Source organism: Lepisosteus oculatus, chromosome 2 (genome assembly GCF_040954835.1).
Source record: "Lepisosteus oculatus isolate fLepOcu1 chromosome 2, fLepOcu1.hap2, whole genome shotgun sequence".
Taxonomy (NCBI): domain Eukaryota; kingdom Metazoa; phylum Chordata; class Actinopteri; order Semionotiformes; family Lepisosteidae; genus Lepisosteus; species Lepisosteus oculatus.
The window spans coordinates 8,458,887-8,483,653 of NC_090697.1; the positions used below are offsets into that span (position 1 = coordinate 8,458,887).

A 24,767-nucleotide genomic window follows, 5' to 3' on the forward strand; every position below is an offset into this window, starting at 1 on the left:
GAACATTTATTCATGTTTTTGTGCATTTGTAGAATTCAACATGATACTGTGTTCTTGATGCAACAGTCATTTTCTCGGTTGAAAAGTAGCTTATGTCTGAATTGCATTTTACAAATATTCCTTACTTTCATTTAGTTGAAATAAGTAGGACAGAATAAGATTGAACTAATACTAACTTAAGTAGTATTATATGAGTAATATGAGTAAACATTTTTTTTTCCAGCCGTGGGCACTCAGTGCTGTAAACGTGGACTTGTGTTAGACTGAAAATGATGAAAGACATGTCGAAATAGCTCTTTAAAATAACAGAGAGACGGGGGAAATAAAAATGCCCAAAGAAATTCTGTATGGATCCCCTGCTTTTTCAGATCGTATAGCAGTTACTGTAAACATACTCTATTTAGTCAGTCTTGGCCCCTGGACAAAACAAACTTGACAGCTGTCATCCTTGAGAGTGTTAAATAACATGATGGTGATACATGGCAGTCACACTAGCTGACTTCATAAAGTTCCAGAGTTTCACAGAGCCTGAAACGTGTGTGCATAAATGGGGAAATAGAAAATAAAGCAATGGGAGATTACGGATAATGGCTTAGATGTGGCTTTATTTATATATGGAACGAACAGATGCCAATTCCACGCTGAACCGTAAGAAAAACAGTTATTTGGCTTTGGAGCCTTCTTCTTCAGTCTTCCTCACTTCTTTTAAATATATGTCCATTTGTAACATTTTAGTTTTATTTAAAAAAAAAATGAAAACGCCATTGTACATACTATTCCAGGATGGTCCATAATCCACCACATTATTCCAGAATTGCTCTCCCTTAATGCCAAACGATTTGGAGGGCTATTTGCACCTGACTAGTTTTTTAAAAGCAAACTTGAAATCCTCATTAAAGCTGGTATAGAGCAAAGGATTGATGAGTGAATTCACGTAGCCCAGCCAGGTCAGGAAGTCTGATATTTCAGCCGAAGGGTCAACGAAGCGGAGCCCAACCAACAGTTCCTTGATGAAGAAGGGCAACCAGCAGATGACGAAGGCCCCGAGTATGAGGCCCAGGATGCGGGCGGCTTTCCTCTCCCGCGACGAGGATATCTGGTTCTTCTCGCTGGTCTCGTCCATCTCGGCCACAAAGGGCGGGACGCGAATCGTAGCGTTCAGCTTATCGAACTCCATCGTGGGGTCAGACATGGAGAAGTCTGACACGCAGAATGTCTGAGTTAGCCTGCAGTGGGCAGTGGAGTTTTGACTGTCGTTGCTCCTGTTGCTCAGGTGTCGGCTGGAGCCTCGTTTCTGGTAGAGGGTTTTGGCTGCGTGGTAAATCCTGTAGTACAGAATTAAGATCAGCGTCAGTGGGATGTAAAAAGCCCCAAACGTTGAGTAAACGGTGTACAGGATGTGGTCGTGCTCAATAGTACATTGGGTGAGATTGTTGGTGCTGTAGCTGTGCCTCCAAAACAAGGGAGGCATAGAGATTAACACAGAAATGGCCCAGACCGTCATTATCATGATTGCTGCTCTTTTTGCTGTTCGTTTCTGTGCATATTCAATGGCGTTTGTGATCGCCCAGTACCTGTCTAGTGCTATCACGCACAGGTGAAGGATCGAGCAGGTGCAGCACGTCATGTCCAGGCTTAGCCAGGCCTCGCAGATTATGTAACCAAGCGACCATGTTTCCATGGTGATGTAAATAATACTCAAGGGCATCACCAAAATTGCAACCAGAAAGTCTGTCACAGCCAATGAACAAATAAGATAGTTGGCAGGCTGATGCAATTTCTTTGTTGTGCAAATGGCTACGATGACAGCGCAGTTCAACAGTGTAGTAAGGAGTGTTATGACCCCCAGGGGAAATGAAATTAGCATCTTTTCCGTAAATGATTTGTATTTTATAAGCACACTAGGTTCCGAGGTGAAGTTTGTGACATTCATTGTTCCAGAGTGCTCCAGCAGAAGTCTTTCCTTTTCCATTAAAATGCCAAACTGTTCCCCTTGATCAAAGCTGTAAATATTCGGAGTGGCATTTTCTTCTTTGTCCTCTGAATTCGGTGCTCCTGTAAAAATGTAACAAATCTTTATTATTACAATGCAACCTGCATTGATGCTTAACACCCTTGCTGATTACTAATATGATATTGCACAATACTGTGCTGAGGACCTACCATGGATCTTTATTAAAGCTTTACAAATGGCTGGCCTGTTCAATAAATGGTTATTGTACTGCACTCGTAGGTTGTTCAATTAAAAATCCCCTGGTGAATTGCTCATTTTGCTACTTTTTTTTATTCATCTTTCTACATGTTTCTGTTACTTTCACCATCTATCAAGTACTTGCGATACTCGCTGGTTTTAGTTATTTTCTTTTATGGCGCTCAAGATCAAACCACCAAGAAAAACACATTTATTTTTGTCCAAAATAAAAGTAATTTTGTTTTAAAGAAATTACAATGCAAATGTATGGTCTTCAAGAATCAAACTTTTGTACAGTTGCAAGGTCATGTTATGTGGTATGCTGTAATGTAACTGAACATAATTTTTACATACTGGACTGAATTAACTTAACTCTGTACAGATAGCATTAATCTCATACCACAGGAGGTTTAAGTATATCTATTTTGGAACTTGCGTGGTACCAATACTTATGCTGCTATTAAATGGCTTTCTACTTTTTTTTAGCTAGATACAATTCATATGTTACAGTCCTAATGTTTAAGGGAGATTTGGTTATGGAACATGCCCGGTTTTCAACATCTTGAGACAGAGTAAATAATTTAGCTCATTGTCATCTACTGCTGAAATTACCAAACGTTTTGTGATGTACGATACATTACTGCTGTCTCTATGTGTACATGCTTATAGAACCTTTAGTGGACATCCAGAAAGTTCAAGGCTAACTTAACTGTACTTTTTACTTTAAATACTAAATAAATATGTTATTTATTGAGGTGCTACAGGGAGTCTGCACCCCTCTCAATGCAGTATGAGAGGGTTTGAATATTCCAAAGCAATGTCTGTCACTGTTTTTTTTCTGTGGTTGGCAGACGTCTTACACAGTACAGACAGAGGATCTCATCCAAAGTTACTTCAGGCTCATAAGGTCTGCAAACACATGTCCCTTCTGTTCCAGTTGCAGACCTTTGTGTGTCAGACTTGAAGAGCTTCATCTAACCACATCATCCAAATCCAGGTCGCGGAGGAGCTGGAGCCTATCCCAACAAGCAACAGGAAGCGGGCGGGATACACCCTGGACAGGACAATATTCCATTGCAGGGCACACGCAGATATGTACACATTCACACCAGGGCCAGTTTACCCAGAAGCTAGTTAATCTACAGTACCAGTATGTCTTTGGCTTCAGGGAGGAAACTGGAGCACCTGGAAGAAAACATGGGGAGAACATACAAACTCCAAAGACATGGCACCCCAGGAATTGAACACAGGGCCCCTGTGCTGCGGGACAGCCACACCAGGGAGCCCCAAGGTACAGAATTTCAAGCTATATTTGATCTGCAAACGGGAACAGGGTCAGACTCCAGAAGCACAATTTGCCACTCCAGTGCGCTACCCTCTAGGAATATGAGGGAATAAGGCGGTCTGGCTTTTAAAGACGTACCAACTCCATAATCAAATGTCTGCAAGGCTTGAATGCTGTGGCTATGATTGCAAACAAGGACCTGTGGTAATATCAACACAGAAAAAAAATATTTAAACATTTTAGGTTTATTCAAAAACAGTTTACCATTCATATCTCTGATCTAAAAAAAATGCCACACAAAATATGTTTTTTTTTTATTCTTCAGCACAGGAGTTCAGGCCTACAGGACAGTCTAATCAATGTGCCAGCAGAGGGCACAAGTCTACCACCTGGGTGCTTCACCTGTTTCACTTGGGCTTCAGACATTTAGCCACATACCTTTCAAAAACTAGCTATTTGGATTTGTGTGAGTACATTATTTTTTACAGGTATCATTAGAGTATATCTTGTTTAATGCCAAAATAATATCATTCTTTTTGTTGTGTCTAATATGATATAATATTATACTAATATTAGTATATACCAATACTAATATAATCTCTGAACTGGCTTCATCACTCTGCTCTCCTCCCCACTGATAGCTGGTGTGTGGTGAGCGTTCTGGCGCACTATGGCTGCCGTCACATCATCCAGGTGGGGCTGCACATTGGTGGTGGTGGGGGGGAGTCCCCATTACCTGTAACGCTGTATTATTAATATGTTCAAAAAAGTTTGACAAGTTTTCTTCCAAGCGAAGCAAACCCATTTTATTTTTATCCCAAACCCCACCGGCTATATGAGAGCTGTCTTTGTGAATTGCTCCGGAAGCTGTTTTTTTTTTTTCTCTGATTTAACTTGCACTTTCTCCCCAGTCAGATTTTAATACCAACAGAGAAACAAAGGACATAAAAAAGGCTCAAAGTCAATTCTTTGAACAGAAAGAAATGGGCTTGGAATGTTTTACATTACATGAGCTATGAATGTTGTTGTAGTAACAGACATAACATAATAATAACACCAATCATTATTAGTAGTATTATTAATAATATTATTATTAGTAATTATTATTCCTCAATTTCCCTTCGGGATCAATAAAGTCTTTATCTATTATTATTACAAGTCTAGAACCCTGGTCACTGCTCACACTGCTGCCTGCTACTGATCTCAGCTCTCAGACAACCGGTACACTCAGAGAGGCAGCGTCTACTACAATTCCTCTGCTCCACTTCTTTTAATCTACTACTCTTTTTTTCTAAGGGTCTCAAGTCACTCATTCTCTACAGCTTTTTTCCCGTTCAGAGAACTCAGCTGACAAGGAGTGAATTCATTTACGAAGGTTTCTTTTCAATCGCCAATTAAAAAAAAAAACTCCTCTGGGTAATTAGGGGCCGTAATTGGCAGGCGAAGTATGAATTACGTGTCAGACATAATGAACCGTTTCAAAGTCTGTCCTTGACATCAATACATTTACAATAATCATAGGCAATCCTCTAATATTTGAGCATGAGATCTCCCCATGCCCCGAGGAAGTCCATCAAAGATCTCCACCTGTCAGTCGCATGTCATTCATGTGTAGGATTATTCTGACATCCGATCTGCAGCTTTCAAACGTCCTCGCTGCCGGCTGACTGCAGGAGAATACTGAGCTCATTGCCCTTCTTCCTCATAGGGGTTCTGCATGATTTATTTTAGACTTGTGGGGATTTCTTAGATGTGATCAACCTTCGAATAAAAATTATTAGAATCTTTACGATTCTAATAATATAAAATTAGTAAAGCGACTGGCTTAGGGAATAACATTAGTTTCACAAGCAAATTACATAGACATATTTTACAAGCAAATTACAAAAGCAAATTGCAATACATATTTTACAAGGAAAACACCTTTAAGGTTTACGGGCTATATTTTAGGCGCACACCCTCACTTTGAATTAAGGGAGTGAATTGTTGTTAACACTCGGTTTTTCACAACACCAGAACAGAAGACAGGAATGCTAAAAGATTTCACAAAGCTTTTTCTGCTGCAAATGTGCAAAATACAGTATGTGAAATTTGAAGTCTCTTTAGTCCAGAGGTTCTTCATCTGGAGTCCATGGACTTCTACAAAAGATGTGGTTTATCGTGTTTTCCTAACTCTGAAAAGAATGGTATGTGTTGTGATAGGTGTAAATACTGATGGTTTGTGTATCCTTCAGTCTGTTATACAGTACAGTATGTAGTCCTAACTGTGCCTTATCTCTGACTGTTCTGAATCTGGAACCGTGCTGAATCTCCGTGCTGAATCTCTGACTGTACTGAATTTCTGACAGCTCAGGCAGGTTCACAGGGTATCTGCACATTTCTGCATATTTGACAAAGATCTTAACATTTGTATTGTAAACCGTGCTTTAAAAACTCAAGGATCTCGACGGAATCCAAGCATGCCTGAAGTAATTTATAGATTTTTTAACCAAACTAGTAACTCCTCTTTAACTTTTATTTCGAATTTCTTTTAATGCTGTGGTACAATGCCGGGAGTGTGTGGGGTGGGAGGTGGAGCCCCGGATTAAGGAAGACGCGTTGCCGGGGAAACCACACCTGACGTGATTAAGTGAATGAACGGCAGGTGTAGAAGTGGTTTAAAGGGGGGAAAGATGCAGCAGGACACCGGCCTTGCTGTGGCTGCAGTGGTGAGAGGACAAATGTGGAGGCTCTGCTGGGAGAGAGCCGGGCTGAAGCAGGACAGTAGCGGTATGAGACGCTACTAGCCGGGGCGATGTTAGAAGGGCGTGCGGCCATGTACACTATGAGTGAGAAAAGATTTGATTAGCCGCTGTAGTAACCCCGAGAGGGGGTGGAGAAAAACGACAATCCTGGAGGGGATTGTGAGAGGAATAGCCTGCGAGGAAAAGAGTGGAAACGTCAGTCTGTGAGGAGACTGACAGAAGAAACGGAGCTTTATGGGATCATCGGAAGATTTAAAAGGGACAGCATCCCGCTAGGGTGTAAGAGCAGGGCTGTCTTGTCTGCTGGATGAGTGAGTTAGTGTGTGTGGACCAGAGTGGGTTGTGTGGTAGAGGGACCCTTCCCCTGGAAATACATTGGTATCGAAGAAGTGAGTGGGCTCTCTCTTGCTACACCCTCTGGGAGATGGTGCAGTGGTGGCCGGGCACAGTGAGGTGTGCTGGCAGCTGTGAGTTCACAACCTAAGGGTGTGAGACTGAGGTGCCAGAGAGGTTGTGAGTGCGTGTTAGAGAGGGACAGTGTGTTGGGGCTCGGCACGGTGTGTAGTGCCGAAGAGACTCGGTGATGTAGGTAGCGTGTATGTGTATGACCCAACCTGGTGGCGTTGAGAAGAGGATGTCAGGGCTGGAGGTGGATGTGGGAGTCTGAGGTACTGGTTGTGTGTGAAACAGTGACCTAATGGAGTAGGAGCAGGAGGCTCCGTGTTGGGGGGGTCTTGGAGCAGGAGGTTCCTAGCAGTGAGGACAACAGGATGAACGGCAAAAGGCCCAGAAGTAATGGAGTGCGGAGTCCTGTATCCTGTTACCCCGATGAGGGGGTCAGTGTGATCACCACTCTCGGAGGAGAGTGCGTGGAAGATAAAGAACAGGAGAGTATAAAGGAGTGTGACGTGGGAGATGGAGAGCCTGTCCATGCCCAGTGCGGTGTCAACTACCCCCAGGGCACCGCAATGCCTAGACTGCTCATTAAAGTTGGATGGAGTCCAGTTTAAACAAGGAAGTGCCAATATTATAGGATTAAAAGTTAAAGAATTAAAAGTTAGCTCCTGAATATTATCATTCATAACCACAGCTGACGATTGGGGGACAATTAATTTTTCTCAAGCTGCAGAACTGTAATTCACTTGATATCCAACAGGTGTCTCTGTACAAAAAGCAGTCTGGAGCTGAGCAAGTGGTTGTAAAGAAATTAACACATTAAGCTCTGGAAGAAGTAGAGTAGGGAAAAAAAATCAAACCCCTGCCTCTTTCAGAATCATCTGCTAGGAAGCTAGCCTTGCGTAGCATGCAGAATGTTTGATCACTCTCACTGGGCCAGGATTTCACTCTCCTTGTGGAAAACAGGCAGAGTTTGGCATGTTTCTCCAGGAAACAGAGTATCCTTTGTGGAAAATGTGAGATTTTCAAGTTAAAGTCACGCACATCCCCCTAGAGGTCTTCATAATAAGCAGTGAAACCCAAGCTGAAGGTACGAGGAAATGCATTTAAAACTGAAAGGGGAGGTTAGCGTCTTTACACAAAGAGTTGTGGGAGTATGGAACAGAATAACTATCGGTGTTGTTCAACCTGATACTCTGGCTTCTTTTGCAAAATGGCTGCATGGGTTCTTGGGATTAATTTGATATTGACTACCAAGTGGTCTACTGTACATGGACCAAACAGCCTCCTCTAGTTTTCTAACCTTTCTAATGTTTTTAATGTTCATAGCCGTATACTATGACTGAATAACTCATTCCTCATTGACCAGGACAGCGTTGGTGATTATGTCAAAGGGACGATCTGAGTTGTGCTGTGAACCAAGGAAGTATCGAAAGTAAGGATACTGGCGAAAAATGTATTATAGTACTGGTGTTATATGATTAACATGATGTCTTCATTTAGCAAAGCAGCCCCCTCTTTCATTGTTGCTGCCCCCAAACTGGCTCCACACTGGGCTGATGCACACGAATGTTACTGCACTGAATTCAGTTTGCGTCCTTGTAAGGGAGAGGAAAGTTTTTGAAAACAACACTCCTAAGAAGTTCTCTTTTCTCTATTTTTCTACTGGAGACTTATGAAAACATAGGATATTAATGGAAACTTATGAAAACATAGGATATTAATGGAGAGTGGGGCATGCTGGTGATAAATGAGGGTCCGGGGGGAGGGGCTGTCTAGGTGCAGAAAGGTTAAAAATCCTCTCTTTAGAAAGCTAGCTAATATTCATTGAACAGATGATGCCACGCCAGCACTCCAAAACGAAATCATAGAATTATATATTATTTTATTTCAAAGCTTCTTTTGTACCTTTCTTTATAAAATCTACTGGCACTTTTAAAGTAAATGCACTGAGCCTCCTCCAGTATTGGTCTTAAAAGAGGCATGCAGCGTATGTGTTTGGGTTACGTGGGTTTTTTTCGTTTTTTTTTTATAAATGATTTGGACATAGAATTGAGTATTCCTGATGTAATAATGCGGGTTCTTGGGACGAGCCAAGGCGAACACCGGTAGAAGTCAATGCCCTGTTTGAGGGGGCGGACGCACCGGTGTGAGGTCAGCAAAGGAGGGAAAAACTAAAAAGAAAAGGGAAAAGAAAAATGTACCACATGGAACAGTGGCATCCAGCCTGGACTGTCCCTATTTAGCGCGGTCCAGACTGCAGAAAAAGAAGAGCGAGGCCTAAAAACTCAGCCTACCCCAGATGATCCATGGCGGGGCAGGAGAGGAGAAAAAGAAAACGAAGAGAAACCAAAAAAAAAAAGACGGGCTTGCGCTCTTTCTTCACAATCCCCTTCGGGACTGTCACTATAATATTTTCCCCTTGCGGGGTTCCTGGACTAAGTCCTGCTAGCTGTGTTCAGTGTGTTCCTAACCGCTCCCACAGCTGTAGCTCATCCGAAATTAACCGCCCCAGCTGTGGTTGTCAAGGTACTGCATCACCCTCAGACAAGGGCTCTGCCTCCACACTGAACACGCCCCGAGTAATGCTGTACTGGGTACAGCTTTCTGAACATCATATGTAAGCACACTACAGACAAATCACAACATTCAGTAGCACCTGTGACTTATTCGTATGATAGTCTCAGGAGTACTAGTGGAAGCCCTTTATGTTTGATTGAGCATTACAACAGAGCTTGCTTCGTGACACATTCCCTGCTGTAACTGCACAGAGCTTATACCCATCATGGAATATTCTTAAGGTCTTGTCATAAAATCACATACCGTAGCACTAAATAGCTAACAATTTTCTTGACCGAGCCACTTTACATCAGCTTTCTGCTGACTGAGAAGACGTGTAAAACATAGCAATGGGCCTTTGTCTACATTAGAATTTACCCATAATAACAGAAATCTTTGCCTATTGCTGTACAAAAAAGTAAAAGTCTGATTCTTTTCAGAATCACCAATATCAATTATACTAAAAACATACAAACTACAGTACAATTATAGTAAAATAATAATTGTCAATACCACAGTGATAGATTGGAATAGATGTGATCCTGAAGTTTCACATCCTTTAAAACTTTTGAGACACCTGGCTCCTCTTTGAGAAAAAAAAAGTATAAAAAAACGGATGAATTGCTGTGTATTTAACAAGATTTCAGGTACATTATATCCATTGCCCCCTATAAACATAAGACGGTTTATTGGCTTCTTATAGCTAAATGATCCTCCAGCTGTATCTTGAAAGAAGCCAGGATATCTGCTTTAACAACGCGGCTGGGTACTTGTTCCTTATTCCCACCAACATTTGTATTAAGAAGCATCTCTTGTTCTCAGGCTGAAGCACTTTCAAGTGGTTTCTACATGTTTCCTTTAGTTTGTTCTTTACAGGTGTTCTGAAATGTCTGTGTTATGTGGACTTTGGGGACTTTCAATACTTCAGTCAGGTTCCATTGTAGTTAGTAAAACATATTTTAAGACATAATGTCGCTTTTCCTACAGGGTTTTTGATCCTTTGCCCTAAAATTAATTTTCACAGCTTGAAAACAAGAAAATGAAACTGGGACTGAAACCAGACCAACTCTGGTCTAAATGAGCCACCCTGACTTGTAACTGAAACCTCATTGGATTCCTCTACAAATCTAACCTTAATAAAGGGAGAACAGTGTTGTGCTTTTCCCTCCTGACCTAAACCTTCAGGGAAGTCAGGAGTTCAAACCCTTTTTAACCACAATGGAGAGCCAACCTGCTGTTCCCTTATAACCTTATGGGAATCTGACCTTTTTCTCTGTTCTAACTGTGACAATGAAGTTCTCTGACTCCACAACTACCTAGACCTCTTTTCTTTTCTTCTTTTTTAACAGAGATGTCCAATTAAACGCACACACTTGCAGTCTTATGCGTATACCTAAGCATATTTTCTCTCTTAGACTGGTCTCTAAACCGCACACCTGCACCTCAAACTAAGAGAAGTACAAAGATACAGCTTTTCATTTACAATGCATATACTGGACATCCATCTTCTAACAGCTTTATTGAGTTCAGGGTTACCTGGCTGCCAGAGTCTATCCCAGCAAGCAACGGGTGCAAGGAGGGATACACTGTGGTGAATTTTTGTCTTACCTTTAGGCCTGAAGCAAGTTTTCCTCTGAGACTTGCCAGTACTTTGCTCCATCCATTCCCATCAGTCTTGACAAGCTTTCTAGTACCTGCTGATGAGAAGCAGAAGAAGCAGAATTATAATATAATGCTAGCACTGCCTGACAGTGTGGGTGGTGCATCAGATGTAGCGTGTTGCATTTATCTTGCCTTGCTCCTGTCTTGCCTTGTCCATGCATCCATGTTCTAACAGCTTTATCCAATACAGGGTCGGGAAGGAGCCGGAGCCGATTCCGGCTAGCGACAGGCACAAGGCGGGATAAACTCTGAAAGGGTAGAGTCCACGGCAGTCCATCACAGGGCAGCAAACACAGACACACCCCGACTGTCCTAGGAGTCAATTAGCCTTGCAGTATGTCTTTGGACTGCAGGGGGAAACCGGAGGACGTTGAGAAAACCCACACAAACGTGGGGAGAACATGCAGGATCAACTCATCGCAGGCAGCACCCCGGAATTGAATCTGGGGCTCTAGTGCTTCAAGGCGGCAATGCTCCCACTGCATCCACGTGTCTAGTCTGACCACAAAACCCTTTGCCACGTGTTTGTAGTATCACGTAGGTGCTTTGGTGCAGATCTCATCCGGAATCTGAATTTTTTGTTTTGTTCTTCGGCTCTGAACAAGCCATCTTTTTCGGAGTGACTCATGGCCATATCACCTCATGTCAGCCACTGAAACCTGAACCTCTCTCAAAGTTGTTAATGCTCCCACAGTGGCATCCTTACTTTGTTTCCCTTTTACCCAGCTGAAGCCGGTCTGGGTATTTTCTCTTTCTTAATGCTGTTAAAATTCAGATAAATAACCATCTCATTGCAATTATCCCCTTGGAACCCCTTCAGTCTGGTTTAAGACAACTACACAGTACAATAATTGCCCTGTTTAAAGTCATGAATGATCTTATGGTTTCTGATTCTGGTTCTCTTTCCATCCTTATTCTCCTTGGTGCCACTTTTGACACTGTTAACCACGCTATCTTACTGTCTCATCTTGGGACTGTGTTTGGAGTCTCTGACATTTCTCTTACATGGTTCAAGTCTGATGTTACTGATTGCTGACATTTTGTCGCTCTTGGCAGTTTCAGTTCTAATGCTGGACATGTTCCCACTTGGTCAACTATTAAGATCACATGGTCTAAAGGATCTTGTCTACGCTGGTGATATTCAAATCTGTGTCCACGTTAAACCCGACACTGGCTCTGCTCTGTCTGATTACACCTTTGGCATAAAAACATGGATGACTCAAAACTTCCTTCACTTAAACAGCGACAAGACTGAAGTCATGCTTCTTGGCATCCCCCATCAACTATGCAAAACCAATGCAGTAGATGATACCGTACTTGAATTTCAGTCCAAATGGAAGAACTTGGGGCTTTTGGGAAGAACTTCTGGCCTGACGTTTGACCCACACGTGCAACATCCTGTATTCTTCCATGTTCCATGCAAAAGTGTTGTTGCTAACTGTTGCTGAAACAACACTTTTGTCTTCTCTCGAATTGATTACAGTAATGCCATACTCGCTGTGGTATCTAAATCCACATTGAATAAACTACAGCATGTCCAGAATTCAGCCACCAGCATCCTGACCAGGTCTAGTTCAAGAATTACATTACTTCTACCCTGGAGTGCTTGCTCTGGTTTCGTGTTGTCTTCAAAATCCTCATGCTCACCTATAAGGCTCTGCATGTCAGTACCCATCGCCCTACTCCTCACCTTGCAACCTGCATTCTTCTAATTCTGATCTCCAGTCTGTCCCCCAAGCCCATCTACACTCTATAGGCCTTCTGTTATACCCCCAAAATCTGTATGTGTATCCCTGAGGATATCTGTCACGACCACAAGTCATTGGAGATCTACCTGCAAACGAGTTAACTGGTTTCAGCGGCTCACTAATTACAACAAGTGTAATTAGCTATGCACGTGTTAGCTAATCACCTCCTGCTGTCGCGTCATACTTAAACCCTCATTCCTCTCTGCTCTACGCTCGGTATTAGTTCCTCATCTCAAGAGCTCCTACCTCGCCCTTTTTCTAAAACTTCTCTAGAACGACTTCTTTGGATATGGACTTGGTTTCTCATTCTTTGACCACGATCTCGCCTGACGATTCGGAGAATCCTCCAGTGCTCTTACCGACTGCCTCGACTCTCTCTCTGTCTCTCTCGCTCATCTGTACAGGACCTGTTAACATTCTGGCATGGATTTGCAACAATATCAGATAGCCACTTTCCCTGAGCTCTTTCAAATCAAGACTCAAAAGCTTCTTCTTTAGGAACGGTTTTATCAAATTGGTTCTGTGTCTGTCCCTTTGCTCTCCTACTGTGTTCCAAACCATCATTATAACTTGTGTAATTCTGCTGTCTACTCCCACTGTGAATTTTTTTGTATTTTTTTTCTCAAAGTGCCTTTTAAAGGCACAATATAATATATAGTTTTTCATTATTATTGTTGTTCACACGAATTATTTACTTCTTTTGGTTTCTGTGCTTTGAATGTGTGGAGTAGGTTGTGTATATAACAGATATTATTGCTACAAAGTGTCATGGCTGCACTAATGCATGTCACTGAATGGGAAACAAAAAAATCTATGAAGATCGATTGGATTGTTGGAAGTAAATAAAAAGCATTTGTGATGAATAATTAAATGACCAACAAGGGATAATATTTGTCAGATCAACTTGATCAAGCCAGGGTGAAAAGATAATGGTTTAGATTTTGTATAACAACTAAACAACAACTATAACAACTAAGGATTTGATTCTATTTGCACAACAACCAAACTGAGTTGATAATAAGACACTGAGTTGCAGCCACATGTAGAGTGGCCAAGAGCAGTCATTTTGAACTGCACTCTGTAATACAGAAGGCTCAGATTTGATATTTTTAAGCAGGTCAGGCTTTATAATCGGATACATTTTTACCAAAAAATGAAGTTCACCCTGTAATCTCATAAAACATTACCATAGGATCTTAATATTTCACAGCCAAAGTGTTGACAGTAAATTTGATATCTTATTAAAAAAACAGAACTGATTACATAGCTCAGACAGGAAACATGAGCACTAATATTTCTTAAAGTGTAGTACAAACCTCAACCAGCCATGGCTAGCTTCAAAAATCTAATGTGATCTGATTTCACAGTCATGTCTTGACATGATACAGTCACAGAGTGACAAAAGTAAAACCTTTAAATGCATTAGCTTCTCCTCGATTCCCATATGGCTTATTCATCTCCTATTACAATAAAGGAAAGCTGATTCTTTTCTTTTTAGCACCTCTTCATCTAGGCGGGTGTGTGTATGCTAATACATTAGTATGCACACATCTGTCTAATTCCTGCGATCTTTAACAATTACATTAAAGGCATTGATGCTCTGAAATTAGTTCTGATGTTAATGGAACTAAATCTGTTTAACGGTGCACAGAGGAGGCTAAGAGGGTCCATTGGTTATTACCTTTACAGCACATTGCAGAAGAACGTAGTAAATCAAGGATGCAATGACGCTACTGGAAACTAAAAGAGAGTGCCTCTGTTACTACAAAGGGCTTTTACTCCTGTAAACAAAGAGTTGTGGACCTTGGAACAAAGTGACCAGCCATATTTTTGAAGAACATTCCCTGGGACCCTTCAAGAAGGAGCTAAATGAGATCAACTACCTGCTGTACTAGCAACAAAACACAGATATGGCAAATTAGTGCTTCACATCTGTAATCATAGTTGTAATTGCCTCATAAAAAATACAAATAAGAAAATAAACACTTCACCTTTGTCCAGCAGCAGTAATGGACTAACCAGTAGCCAGCGTTCTCCTCTAGATGAAACTACATTACTGAAACCATCCACTTGGGGGCAATAAATGCGAACAATTACGAATAATAAAGAGCTGCTGCCTCCTGTGGGGACTTTCTCTTTCCTTACGGCGTGAGCACACAAAATACACCTGAAATAAAAGGAGTCACAAATCAAAGAAAATGCCAGCATGGCTGTTTTTACTGTAAAAAGCTCAAATAAGACAGAGACACAAGGGAATGGGTACTCTCTCTTTCTGATCTTGAATGTTGGAAAGTTTCTGTTCCTTCAGTGAGTGAAGAAATCTGGGACTACGCCTTACAAGGACCTCTTACAGTGTACATGCTGAGGTGGCAGAACACTGCTGAGTCCTCAGGACAGCCCCTGACTAATGATAATTAAAATGGACAAGGAGCCACAGTTGTGCCATTACTCTTTTCATCTGCAAACTCCAATGATACTGCAATAGCCGAACCATGACCAGGTATGAGCTGCTCAGTTCGGTCATCATCGATTTAGTTCCTCATTAAGTTTTTTTTCTGCAGCAAAATACTTTATTTATCTCATTGACATCGGTTCAGCTAGTCTCGAAAGGATACATTTGATCATTTCAGAATCCATGATGAATCGAACTGAATCCAGTTCATGTGGCCGTCCATACATTCATTCATTCAACACTTTCCCACCATCAGGTTGACACAGGATGTGGTTTTGTTCATCAGTGGGGGAATTATCCTTCATGTACCCAACTCGCCAGGCAAATTGGTGAGTAAAAGCTCATCAAAGATCAAGCCCCAAATTTCATTTATTTGATCATGTCAACATCACCAATTCATACTTTGACAAAAGTATCTAGGCACCTGTACTTCAATATTGTGTATGTCCAACCTTTCTTTCCTTTGCATTTCTTTGTTTTTGTTAGTGTTGTGAGAGTGGTATCTTTTTGGGCATGTTTTTGACCATATACAGCTTTTACTGTAAGCTGTTCTACAATGTTTCTTTGTTTTTTTTCTTCTTCAGTTAAGTCTTCAAAATCTTAAATATAATCCATTCTTCTTTGCAGAGTTTTTGTTGCTGACTTTGCAGAATGCCTAGGGTGTTTTAAGAACACATGGCATAACAGATCACTGCCTGTTTGACTGTTCGTCACCTACTTAAAGAACATAATCTTCCTTGAAGTACAGAGATTCAACACAGCCAGCCAGGCGCAGATTGCAGTTATATGTGGTGACACATACAGTATATTTAACCTAGCTGAAGTGACTAAACTGCAGGGGATTCAATGCGATAATGATTAATTGTTTTTTTTTAAAAAGAAGCAAGAAAAACTAATTATCTCAGATAATTCCTGTATGGAAAATGTCTGAAGATCACTCCTACATACATTTAGAAAATCATGACCTCATGATTTAATGAGATGTAAAAGATAATGCTGTCCAACTGCAATGGCAAAATAGCTCTTTATTACATGAGATGGACTTAGGTGCAACTCTAGCAAAGAGTCTCTGACATTCCTTTTCTTACAAGGAAGGTGATTTATTGCCTAAAGGCTAAATAAATCAGTCTTTCTTCTGTTAAATAGTCAAATAGTTTGGTTCAGTAGCCAACTCTAATTGGGATGACCGTGGATCAACACTGCAGCAAGAATCTCATCACGTTCTGAATGGAGAACAGCAGCAGGCAGAAGTACTGGCACGTTTTATTTAAAACAATCTTAATCACAAATTTATTTAGGAGGCACGGTATACTAGCTCTAAAAGCTAAGGAAAAGTGGGTCTATAATACAAATGATACAGTTTGTGAGTAACAATGAGCAATAGAAAGGTTACCCAATACAACACAGTTTCACTCGTGTCATGGTCGGCATCTGTCCCCTAGCGGGCGCTCTAATCTGCTAGCCTTCGGACTTTATTATTATCTGGTGTGTCTTGTTTTCGTACTGTTATTTAAAAGCTGGGCCTCGGGTGTTTCGGGGCTCAGCATTTGGAAGACGGACGCCCGGAAGCCCGCTTACCAGCGGGTCCAGGAGCGACCCGACGGCATCGGCTTCATCGCGGCTTCCTGACCGCTGGGTCCCGTTCCGTGTGTCAACGTGTCTGTGTCCTGCTTCCCCCCTTCCGGGCATTTCATCCCGTGTTTGTCCCGGACAGATTACCTGGCCTTTCGGATCTTGGACTACCCCCTGACTACCCGCCTGGGCCTGCCTGGACTTGGATGCCTGAGGCCGCTTTCCGGATCACAAACTATAACCCCTCACTGCCGTCGCGATTAACCCCCTGTGTGTCTTCCCTGAACCCCGACTGTGGTCCTGTTTCCGGAATCGCCGCCTCGTATAGGGTCTGAGCCCCACCCTCCACGGGAGACCGACCCGGCTCCCGTAACAACTAGGGGCAACACTACCCAAGAACTGAATGCTTTTAATTTATTTAGTGGGATAGGTTTGCCTGAACTCGTTTGGTTTACGGGTAGCCTCCGGGTCCGAGGGTGAGAAGTCTTGAGCCCCAGTAAACCAAAGGGCAGCTGTAAGGGGGAGATGGGGTGGAGGAGGGATGCTGAAGACAAATGCAAACAGAGGCGTTTATGTTCGATATGTATACTGTATGTATACAGTAGCTAATCTCTGTAATGATCATGACTAGGTACAGCTGTGTGAGATTGACTTCTTGTTGTTATCCCTCCCAGACTTAGTTACCTCAGTAACTTGCAAGGTGTTGCAAGGTTTTGTTGGTCAAGCGACCCACCACAGTTGCCTATGTAGATATGGACAATGAAATCACCCCCTATTTTAAGCACTTTGACTTATGTGAAGGAAATCTACAGTCGGCATCGTCATGACTTGTTTCCCCCAAGTGCTGCACGGAAGATTCTGAGGGAGGTGTTTGCTAAATTCACATGGCTGACTGAAGAGGAGATCAAGGAAGAAAATCCAAGCTCTCCAGAACTGATGTTTGGTTACTCAGCGTGACATCACCTGAAAACAGGAGTTTCTATGGGAACAGTAAAATTCATGATAGCACCAAACACATTCTCTTGAGTTTCATCTTCTTAAGTAAAATTGTCTGAGCGACCACATACCTCTTATGACTATTTGGTGCTCATGTGTAACTTACTACTCATATAGAGTAGCACTGAGTTGCAATCGTTTGATGTCTATACCACAAAGGTACATGGTCTATACTTATTATGATGAGGTAGAGGAGTCTGGAGTGATGAAAGTAGATCAGAGGGCTGGAAATGGAGCTCCATCACTCCGGAGATCAGAAGAGTCACCCTGTTTATTCTGCACTGGGAGGGCAGAGAAATTAGCAGAGCGCTGATTTCTCTCTGTATATAAGACCAGACAGGGAGAGAGTCTTCAGTGAGAGTTGCGGACCGGTAACATCACAAGTGTGACAAAGTTTAATGTTGCGGCCGGATACAGCAGCACAGGTGTTGATTTGTTAGAACCCAAGTGCAAGAGACCGGAGAGTGGTGGAACAGCCGAAGAGACCTGACTGACAGGGGTTCCAGAGGGACGGAAAAGGGGCAGCCAGAGAAAAACCCAAGGAGCAGGGGCGGGATTCTCTCTGCGACTGAGGGGGCTGCTGGGCTGGGGGAAGGATAAGAGCAAGGGGAAAGCCCTGGGGTCCCGGATGAGGGAAACTGCCTACGGAAACGGGATGAAACCGCAGGAGAGGGAGGCCAGCAGGAAGACTCCAGGGTTCCAGGGAGGAAGATGAGAGCTGGTGTGCACACTGCTGTGCCAGGCGACACGGAGGACAGGATTGGAAGCACAGAGCCGAGTACGGGCCTGAATCCGAAACTGCCGCGCAGAGCCAAACGGAGGACGCACCGGAAGGAGATCCAGTCAGAGCAGCAAGCCCTGGAAAACTGTGAGCACTCGCGGGCATGCAGTGGTTTCCCAGGGCAATAGCGGAGGACACCACAGAATGGCTGACCTGACACGAAGTCTTACAAATCGGTTCAGGGCCAAATAGAAATCTCTGACTATAGTAGGAACCTGAAGGAGACTCCACAGCTGGAACATTGTGACTTTTCCTTTCAGCATGGAATAAAACCTTTACCTGTCCCATCTCGTACTATAGTTAGGTAACGGCAGCACGGTAGTTATTGTGTCATACTGTAAAGGACTAAGGTTATTTTCCCGAACTCTGACCAAACAGAATATGCTCGTAAAAACTCCAGAAAATCCTCGGGTGTAGAAAAGATGAGTAGGTAGAAGAGAGAAAAGACCAAGTTAAGGGCAGGGTCAGGTAGAAACATTGGATTGGTCTAATCTGAGCTATAAAAAAACCTCACTAACACAAAAAAAGTTAGGGTTTGTGTATAAAGTTTCTTCTACTCAGGCGTCCTCAAGGAGGATCTGTTACATTGCGTGGAGTGGCGCTCACTGTTAAGCTTCCTGACAAACGTTGATATCGAAATACACGAGTACAATAATGTTAGGGCATATTTCATTTTTAAACAAAACATACAAATTTAGGTTGCAGAATTTGTATTATATACACACTTTTTCTTCTGTTTTCTTAATTGTTTCCAACACTGCGTATCATTTCTAATTATTCTATACTTACATGACAGGGATATCTTTTCAAAGTGTAATGAATACTTATTTACTTGAGCATATGGTGATAAAGAGTCCAGGTGAATTACCAGAAGCCAGATGTGAGATGCCAATACATAGCATCTTCTGATGGAAAACCAATATCTTTTCAAAAGTAATTGAACACAGATTCATCCTTGTTTGTTTGTACAGGTTAGTAAATTACCGAAGGAGCTACAGACTCCTGTGCGAACCTAATTAAACACATATCTTTCCCACCGCTCAGAAATGTTACAATCTTTATGCTGTTTATAAAAATATAAAGCATATCGAATAGCATATCAGTGCTTCTTTCTATAGTATTTGCTTGGCTCTGCCTATTTTAAAATTCCAGCTAAGCAATTTAATTTATTGTGACTACACATGGCCAGGCACCATAGGCATAGGCACAACAGCATAGGCTGTTGTAAAAGTCTTCCATACAGAGCAGTTCTGGACAGGACTTTCAATTTCTCTAATGGCATGTCTCACCACACAGCTAGAGGAGCGCAGGCTCCCCTCTTGATGTAGGTGCTAACCCTGCAGCAGGCCTGTCCAGTCCTGTCAAAGATCTCCACATTTCTGACAGTCCACCCCTTTCTCCCTGCACATGCCACTAAGTCTGACAAGACTCCAAGCGTTCCACACCAGTGTGGAGCTGGATTCAGCACAGCAGGTCACATGGCTGTCACACACCCCACTCTCCCTCGCAAACGCCGTTACATTCCCAAACCCACTGTTTCACAATCTCATTCCTGACTGAGCCCATCACATTCCCAAAGGCACCAGATTCCACGGATTCTCACTCCTCAAACCCAGAGCCTGGGAGCTGTCATGCAGTTCCTTGGCTGGTGCTTCAAGCCAAAGCAGCTGATGTTTGGATCAGTTTCGTTATGGAAAAGACTTGGGTGTTTTATGCCGACACATTACCTACATTTCCCAGGCAATGTGAGGAAGCAATAAAAAAACAGGCAAACAAGACATATACAGTAGTTAAAAGCTTATAAGTCAAATCAAGAGATGTCAAGTTAAAACTGTATAATGATCTAGTAGGGTCGCATTTAGAATAATGGTCGCAATTGTGGTCACCATGTTACAGCAAAGATACTGTCTCTATGGAATCAGTTCAGAGAAGAGCAAACAGATGCATTGTGGGACTGAAAGGAACATCAGGCTGGAAGGAGACCTATTATGTTAGTCTTGAATAGAGAGGACAATGAGGTGACTGTCATGTGCCAATCAACCTTATTTTGTTCATACATTCCTACAAAGCTGGGCATTTTACTGAGGCAATGTGAATGAACTACCTTGCTTAAGGGCATAACAACAGCACCCCACAAAGGATTTAAACTTACAACCTTCTTGTTAGAAGTCCAAAGTCCTAACTATTGATCCACGTCACCATATCATGTAATAATCATAATGGCAATTCCTTACACTTATATTGCGCTTTTTCTGGACACTCCACTCAAAGTGCTTTACAGGTAATGGGGATCCCCTCCACTACCACCAGTGTGCAACATCCACATGAATAATGGGATAGCAGCCATAGTGCGCCAGTACACTCCCCACACACCAGCTCTCAGTGGGGAGGAGAGCAGAGTGATGAAGCCAGTTCAGAGATGGGGATTATTAGGAGGCCATGATTGGTAAAGGCCAATGGGAAATTTGGCCAGGACGCCGGGGTTACACCCCTACTGTTTTCGAGAAACACCCTGGGATTTTTAATGACCACAGAGAGTCAGGACCTTGGTTTAATGTCTTATCTGAAGAACGGTGCCTTTTTACAGTACAGTGTCCCCGTCACTATACTGGGGCATTAGGACCCACACAGACCACAGGGTGAGCGCCCCCTGCTGGCCCCACTAACACCTCTTCCAGCAGCAGCCTTACAGTAGCTTTTCACAGGTCTTCCATCAAGGTTCTGACCAGGATCACACCTGCTTGTATTACAGTTTGCTAAGAAATAATGAAATGATAGGCTTTATCTATAAACTATGATAAGCAATAAGATGCAATAAAAAACAAATAAAAAACAAACAAACAAATGTTGTGCTATCAGTGTTGTCTCCATAGTCTCAGACTTTTACACCATTGAAATGTTGTGGGATGAGTTTAAGAGCAGAGAAAAACAAAGCTATCAGCATAACTATGCTCTTGTGGGATGACTGAAAGGAGATGAACAGATAGCTCACCAGTGTGCCCCTTTCATCGAAACATCAGAGCAAAAAATAATGTTATTTCTTCAGAGATGGATAATTAATTTTCATACATTCTATTTGTTTATTATCATTCATACTTTATTGGATGTATTTAATATTCGCATGTGGCACTAGAAATTACATTAAAGGCATATGTAAATAAGACAACCATTTTAATCCCCAAACCATCCTAGAAACAAATGTTTGATGAACAGATTGATGCCGGATCCTAAAGACCATTATCAAAACGTAATCCCATTAATCAGCTACTGTACTTCTAAAGTTTCGTTCACGTTCTTTGATTTGACAGTGCATGTACTGTCAATTTCCTCACATTTGTTGTTGAACTATTTGTTCTCTTATTTAACTTATGTTCTCTATTGAAGTCAAATTTTGTTTAAGTACAAGGAACAGTGGTGCAGGTACAATAGGGTAAACAAATATAAATGAATAAAATGGAACTACCTGGAAGAGCAACACAAATGCCGTCCATGAGCTTTATCCTGTAGATAGTTAGATACCTTATTGATTGGAAATTGGAGTGCAACAGCAGCTTGACACAGTCAACACAGCACAGAGTAATGAAATGATACAATAATACAATACATACAATACAATCAGTACAGTCAGTAAGAAGTGCATTAGGAAGAGTTGCTCACAGCCCTGTAGATAATCTGCAGCTGGTATTGAGCTACAGGCTTCAGGAGCTTGGCACAGATCACCAGTGTGATACTTTAGTGTCATGCTAGGACACGCGTCTAAACAGTTCTATTGGTTATACCTGTATGCAAGCCAGTTGATGAGAGTAAAAAAAAAAGAAAAATATGAGATAGAAAGTCAATTCTTTCTCAGGGAATGAATAAACAGTGAATTTTGCATTTAAAGGGGAACTGCAATGCTTATTTTATATTTTGGGGTTAGAAAGAATCAGCATTGATGAGTGCATTTCAAGCCACACTAAAAGTAAAATGTTAACAGTAATGTGAAAAAAACTCCAATTTACATCACAAAATAGACAATTTCCAGGTATGCGTAGAAACTTATTGATGTTGTTGTCTGCGATTCAAAATGAGGTAACAAAAAGTCCAGTGACATGAATTGGCACTATGACATTGTAAACAAGCAGGTTTGTTAATATATCTATTTTAATCCAATAGAAATATTGCTCTCGACTTTGAGACGGTTTTGCTGACAAATACTACTTACTTTTTAACTCTGCATGCAGATCACATTGGAACATTTCTACGGTGAAATAGTCTGCTGCTCAAGCTGTGCTTATTCGCTTGTACATCACATTACATCAGTCATTACAGGGACTAGTGAGCAGGAAGGGCCACCTCACGTCAAATTTGTGCAAATTCTCACTCTTGCCCATGTTGCAACTGTCACAATACGTAGTTTAGGACCCTGTGCAGACGGTATAATCCGGAAGTGACTGGAATAAGACTTCTAGGGAAACAGCAGGAGCAGGACGGGAAGACAGAAAGGGGGGTGTGATGGCTGTGATCTGGTGCTCAGGGGGTGTGGCGCAGGTGAACAAATCCAGTGGGAGTGTAAAAAGGAAAAACAGGGAACAATCCAAAGTCCAGGTAGCCAGGAGATCCAATCCGAGACGAGACAAACAAGGTTAAAAACAGGAACCAGGAGGATAAAAACAGTAACGAGGCCAGGTGCTCCGAGCCCCGGGCTCAGCAGGTCTGGACGCTGATGGGAAGCCTAAGCCCTCAAGCTGCGGACGTAGGGCGACTTGATGGTAGGCGGGCTTCTGGGCGTCCGTCTTCCAATGCAGAGCGAGGTATAGCGGGAGCGCCCGCCTTAAATAAAGACGGACAAAACAAGGGGCAGGTGCATGAAATCAACTAAAATACGAAAGGGTCGGAGCGCCCTTAAGAGGAAGGATGACGATCATGACAGCAACAACAACTTTTCCATCCTACAGGATGATCCTTCCATTTGGGCCCTCTTTTCTGCCCCATCATCTCATATCGCCGATCACTTAATCTGCGCAACCTTCTTGTTCACAGCTCCCTTGACCGCCCTCAGCAACCATCCACACCAGGCACCTTCCCCTGCAACAGAGCTCGCTGTATCACCTGCAAGAACACATCCACACCACACTCATTCAAGGCCCCTCAGGACAATTCCGGATCACCCAGATGGCATCTTGTACCTCCAGCAACCTTATTTACTGTATCTCTTGCAGTAAGTGCCCAGCCATCTACATTGGAGAAACAGGAAGGAGACTCGGAGACCGCTTCAGAGAACACGTCAGGGCTGTGAAGATTAAAGATCTCTCCAAGCCCATTGTTTCTCACTTCACCTCTGACGGCCATGACCACTCTAATCTCTCTGTCTGTGTTCTGAAAGACGGTTTTCCAAATTCATAAATCAGAAAGACTACCGAAACCAAAATGATCCTGCAGCTAGGATCACACCTTCCCCCTTCTCTTAACGACAGACTACTCTTCTTCTAAATTTTCTCCATTCATTGGAAGTTTCATTTCACACCTCTCTACACCCATTCTGACTTCACACCTCTTGATTGGCCTCTCTTTCTGTCCCCTGCTCCCGCCTCTCGCTCCTCCTCCCTCCCAGCCTTTGTTCTCCCTCTACATTACCTTTGCCTACTGCCTTGTCTTTCTCACACCTGAAGAAGGCTCCACAGTCCAAATGTTGTGTTTTCTTTCTTCTTTTTTTCAGCATGGAATAAACTTAATAAATAAAATGACTTGTTCCTTTGCAGCCTTGTTCGTTTGGCGTAACTTGCCCAGCAGAGGGAACATAACCCTCATGGTAAGGATGAGCCCCCAGAAGAGCCCCAGAAAGACTGAATTCTTAATGGGAAGCTCAAGGGTTAGACTGGCAGGATTCACTTGGGTATATGCAGCGTAAGATGTGGAAGACCACCGAGTGAGCATTTTGATTGGCTGCTGAAGGTGCTGTGACAATACTGGAAGAGAAAGGCTCAGCACTGAAGCCAGCCATAACAATACGGTAGTAGTGACCAGTGCTGAGTAACTACGGATGAGACGGCTGACTAAGACGAATGAAGGGAGTAATAGGAATAAAGAGGCTTGTTAGGGCTGATATCAGACTCGAGCATTAAATAGTGAATGTAAACGCCCTGACCTGACTGATGAGTCTTTGCTTGTCTTGAGGTGCTAAGTGATTGTATTATCAGGGAAGACAGATGCTTGAAGAGTCAAATCAACCAGATGGGAATGGTCGCCATTTCATAGCGAGAACCATTTTAGGATTTCAAAGGTAATAGGGAGATGTTTAGGAGGTCCTTTTGGTAGAAAGCTGATCTGAGGATGGGTTAAAGTAGAGCAGGGGTTTTGTGGGAGTATTTTATGGAAGAACTGTAAACCGGGTCAATAGGA

The 24,767-nt window shown here is 42.5% G+C and overlaps 1 protein-coding gene across 2 annotated transcripts in view; it reads right to left on the bottom strand.

Annotated features, from left to right (window-relative positions):
• Positions 1-540: 540 nt before the first annotated feature.
• LOC102692256 (5-hydroxytryptamine receptor 1E) overlaps positions 541-24,767 on the bottom strand; it is a 28,957-nt gene continuing 4,730 nt past the window's right edge. Inside the window, exons 2-4 of one of the 2 annotated variants that reach the window (XM_069186145.1) lie at positions 10,784-10,872; positions 1,575-2,055; positions 541-1,325 (exon numbers count right to left, since the gene is read on the bottom strand). In XM_069186145.1, the coding sequence (XP_069042246.1) occupies positions 848-1,325; positions 1,575-2,055; positions 10,784-10,835 (1,011 nt within the window). In that variant the 5' untranslated portion in view covers positions 10,836-10,872 and the 3' untranslated portion in view covers positions 541-847. Of the gene's footprint in view, positions 2,056-10,783; positions 10,873-24,767 lie in introns of both variants that reach the window. The other variant, XM_006626146.3, reaches the window with a different exon arrangement.